Below are 3,437 nucleotides of genomic sequence, written 5' to 3' on the forward strand. Positions count from 1 at the left end.
GCACCATCCACAATCCATATCTATATTGTTCTCACAAATTGTAAGAGCATAAGAACCAACAGATGGATAGTAAAATATTTCTCCTCGTACACTTTAACAGCTAATATAAAATTTTTGATGCACATAATTACTGCAAAATGTAAGTTACCTGACCATCTGAACCAGCAGAGAACACTCTATTATGGCTAGGAGATGCTGCAAGGGCATTCACATCACCCTTGTGACAAGAATGTGCCTGCAACAGAGTTCCAAACTGACTATCCCAAAACTGCACACTGCCAGAACTATCGGCGCTTATGAGAGTCCCACATCTGAATCCAACAAAATGCAATATAAAACAGCATGGAAAAGCAGAAACTTCTGATGATTTCAATACTAAGGTAACATGAGCCCAAATATCGATATACAGGTGTTACCAAGTGGGTGAAATGAACAGAACTTTTACCTAAGTGCAAGTAATGACAAAACGCAAATCTCAGGTCCACTACCCAGACCTCCAAGCCCAACGGTTATTCTATAAATCTCATGAGCCAGTTTAGCATCCCAGCATCTTATGAACCTGGGAAACCAAAAAAATCTCAAAAACTTTAAAATAATTATATTTAAACCAACATAAGCTTTAATCCATAGAAATCATTGTTTATTATCACATCCAATAGAATTTAATAAACTCAAGTTTCATGCATATGGTTCATCTAAGACATACCCATCACTGCTCCCAGAATATATCCTACATGCGTCAGGACTCCAGGTTACACTTAATGCTCGTCCTGCAAGTTAAAGAGAAATGATCAAACCAGTTCTATACAACTAAACATAAAAAGGAAAAAAAGTATCGTAACAAGCTGATGAAGCTGTCTCACCATTAACCCTTGGCAATGTTATATTATAAGTAAGTTCTTCCGAGTCAGATATGTTGTATATTCGTACACATCCATCATCACAAGCAACTGCTAGACGTGTATATTCAGTGCCATGGTCGTCATGAATTTCAACCTGATCATTATCGTCATTGTCTTGTTCGCTATCACCATTCTCATCATCCTCGCCACCATTAAGTCTAGGATTAGCATGGCCATTTTCATAAACCTTCATTTTCTTCTTTACATTGAACTGTGAATTATTACATGGTTCTGCAGCCATCTGCCATATCGAGACGCCAATAGAATCTAGAACCGTCTGCAGAAGAACATATCAAAGAAGCAAAAATTCATGAAAATTATGTACTCAAATACAAAAATTCTTTAAAATCATTGTTTATAAAGTAATGCAATTCAACCTAAGCATTTGAATAAGTAAATGCACCTTTTGTTTCAAATCATAAAGGTCCCACTCAGAAACCGATCCATCAATGCTAGAAGATATCAACCGGCCAAATGACGAGCCTCTCGGCCCCGATGGACACCACACCAACGACGACATTCTCGAATTAGGGTCCCCATGAATTGTCTAAACATAGAAACCCAAAAACATTAGCTCTCAGATTCTTTTCTAAAAACCAATAAAAAACAATTTTCTGATTAGAAATTGTTAAAAGATTTCATATTTCGGCTTACAAGCTGACAGTTCCATCCAACAGAGCCGGGTGAGACGAGCCAAATCTCGAGCGAACCATCTCCACGAGCGGCGGCCACTTGGGAGCCGTCCGCGCTAGTGGCTAGGGCTACAACAGGGGATGGATTCCACTCCATTGAGCTGCTCCGATAAACCTTTACCATCTCCTTTGTGAATATATTAATTTACTTCTTCTGATTGATGGGCACGAAGTGTGTAGTGTGCCGAGAAGCAAAGGACGAAGTAGAGCATTTGGGAGAGGGAACAGAAAAAAGGGGCAAATACGATGGAGAAAACGGACTTAGGTTTTTCAGGGTTTAAGCGACTGCGGTTTGAACCGGGTTGGTACTAATATAGAACCGGACGAGTTGATTCATCAAATTTCCTCTTTTGGGAGTCGGACATGGTTTTTAAGACTTCCGGGACAAAATCCGTAAATCATGCATAAATGGTGATATTTTATTTTTAATTATATATTTCTATGGAGTCATAAGTAGAGCGTCAAACTGGTTGAGTGGCTCGTCGGTTCGACCACACAGCTTGTAAAAACGAAGTTTGCGAACGACTCGTCTTGGCATATGCTCTTAGCTTTTTACTTTTTTACTCCACATCTCTAATTTATCATTGTAAGAGTATTTTCAAATGACTATTTATAAAAAAATGTTATAAATTATAAAGGCATCTTTAAATTTAGAGTAAAAAAAATTATGGACTCCGACAATGTTCTCTATTTTAGTTCTTTATTTTGTTTTTCATAAACATTTATGATTTCTTCTTATATTTTAATTTTGCATAATTTTTATATGTCAATGGTTAATCAATTTTAAATGTGTTTGAATAGTTTAAGAAGTAGAATATTAAAATTTGTGATTTATTAAATGTAATTATTGTACATTAAGAATTGAGAGTGGGTTTGATTCGCTAAATTTGGAAATTTAAATCCACTCTTTATTTTGAAAAGTTAAAATGGAATCTTTTGAAACTTATTTTTAAGCATTGATTTTTTAAAATAGAAAGTATTTTATATTTAGTCTCTTGGACATGCTCTAATTGACGTATGGTAATAACGTTTTTGCAATTTTATATTTCTTTAGAGATGTAATAAATGATGTCACAATTTTTCAACCATAGTTGGATGCATGATACGTGACGCAAAATGTCATTATGGAGATTGAAATGGAATATGATGGTCTTAAAGATGATTGGTACAAAATCTCCTTGACTTTTATTCCTATTGTGGAATATCTCTCTCTTTTTATTTTGATGAAAAATCTCCATATATAGCTTTTTCTGTGCGAAAGATCCCCAACTGCCCAAATTCATTAGTGGAGCTGTTAATTAACTCCACTTAAGGGAGCAAAAATGAATAATTCGTTAAAAGGTGTTCATTGTATGTTCTTTTCCCAAGGTGACAATTTAGAGCCGTTTGATCCAAAAATAGAACGTACCTTTAGACGCAAACTCAAAGAACAACAAAAATAGAAACATCGGATGGCTGACAATCAAAATAGTTAGATACAACAAATTGAACAAGTAGCTACGAAAGTAGCGATTCCTATGGATCAACAACATGAGCAAGTGGACATAAATGAAGAGACTTGCGAATCTCAAAGTTTATGGTGCCTATAGCAGCACCCGCGCCTTCCAGTATAGTTCATCCAAATTTTGAGGTGAATAACTTTCAGATGAGGACGAATTGGATCAACTTGACTAGCAATGCTCCAATTTTACGGTTTAGCTCATGAAAATCCGAACATATATTTTTTTATTCCTCAGAAATTATCAAAATTTTCATACTCAAGGGTTAATAAAGACGCTATTAAGCTACAATTATTTCCTTATACATTGCAAAACGCAACATGAGAATGGTCAGGTGTTGAACC

General features: G+C 35.6%; 1 protein-coding gene across 1 annotated transcript; it reads right to left on the bottom strand.

Annotated features, from left to right (window-relative positions):
- Positions 1-112: 112 nt before the first annotated feature.
- LOC111385524 (U3 small nucleolar RNA-associated protein 4-like) lies at positions 113-1,871 on the bottom strand. Its single transcript, XM_023009919.1, has 6 exons — positions 1,557-1,871; positions 1,306-1,449; positions 864-1,179; positions 707-770; positions 446-559; positions 113-311 (listed from the first exon to the last, which is right to left on the bottom strand). The coding sequence occupies exons 1-6, from the start codon at positions 1,716-1,718 to the stop codon at positions 128-130; spliced, it is 984 nt and encodes a 327-aa protein (XP_022865687.1). The 5' UTR covers positions 1,719-1,871; the 3' UTR covers positions 113-127.
- Positions 1,872-3,437: the final 1,566 nt, after the last annotated feature.

Source organism: Olea europaea, unplaced genomic scaffold (genome assembly GCF_002742605.1).
Source record: "Olea europaea var. sylvestris unplaced genomic scaffold, O_europaea_v1 scaffold3194, whole genome shotgun sequence".
Taxonomy (NCBI): Eukaryota; Viridiplantae; Streptophyta; class Magnoliopsida; order Lamiales; family Oleaceae; genus Olea; species Olea europaea.

What these genes read in the sequence shown, in the direction of transcription:
- LOC111385524 (XM_023009919.1), bottom strand. Translation starts at nt 1,718, where the DNA reads ATGGTAAAGGTTTATCGGAGCAGCTCAATGGAGTGGAATCCATCCCCT. An exon ending in TTTATGATTTGAAACAAAAG is followed by an intron (nt 1,180 to 1,305) that starts GTGCATTTACTT and finishes GTTCTTCTGCAG; the next exon opens with ACGGTTCTAGATTCTATTGG. An exon ending in TATTCTGGGAGCAGTGATGG is followed by an intron (nt 560 to 706) that starts GTATGTCTTAGA and finishes TTGGTTTCCCAG; the next exon opens with GTTCATAAGATGCTGGGATG.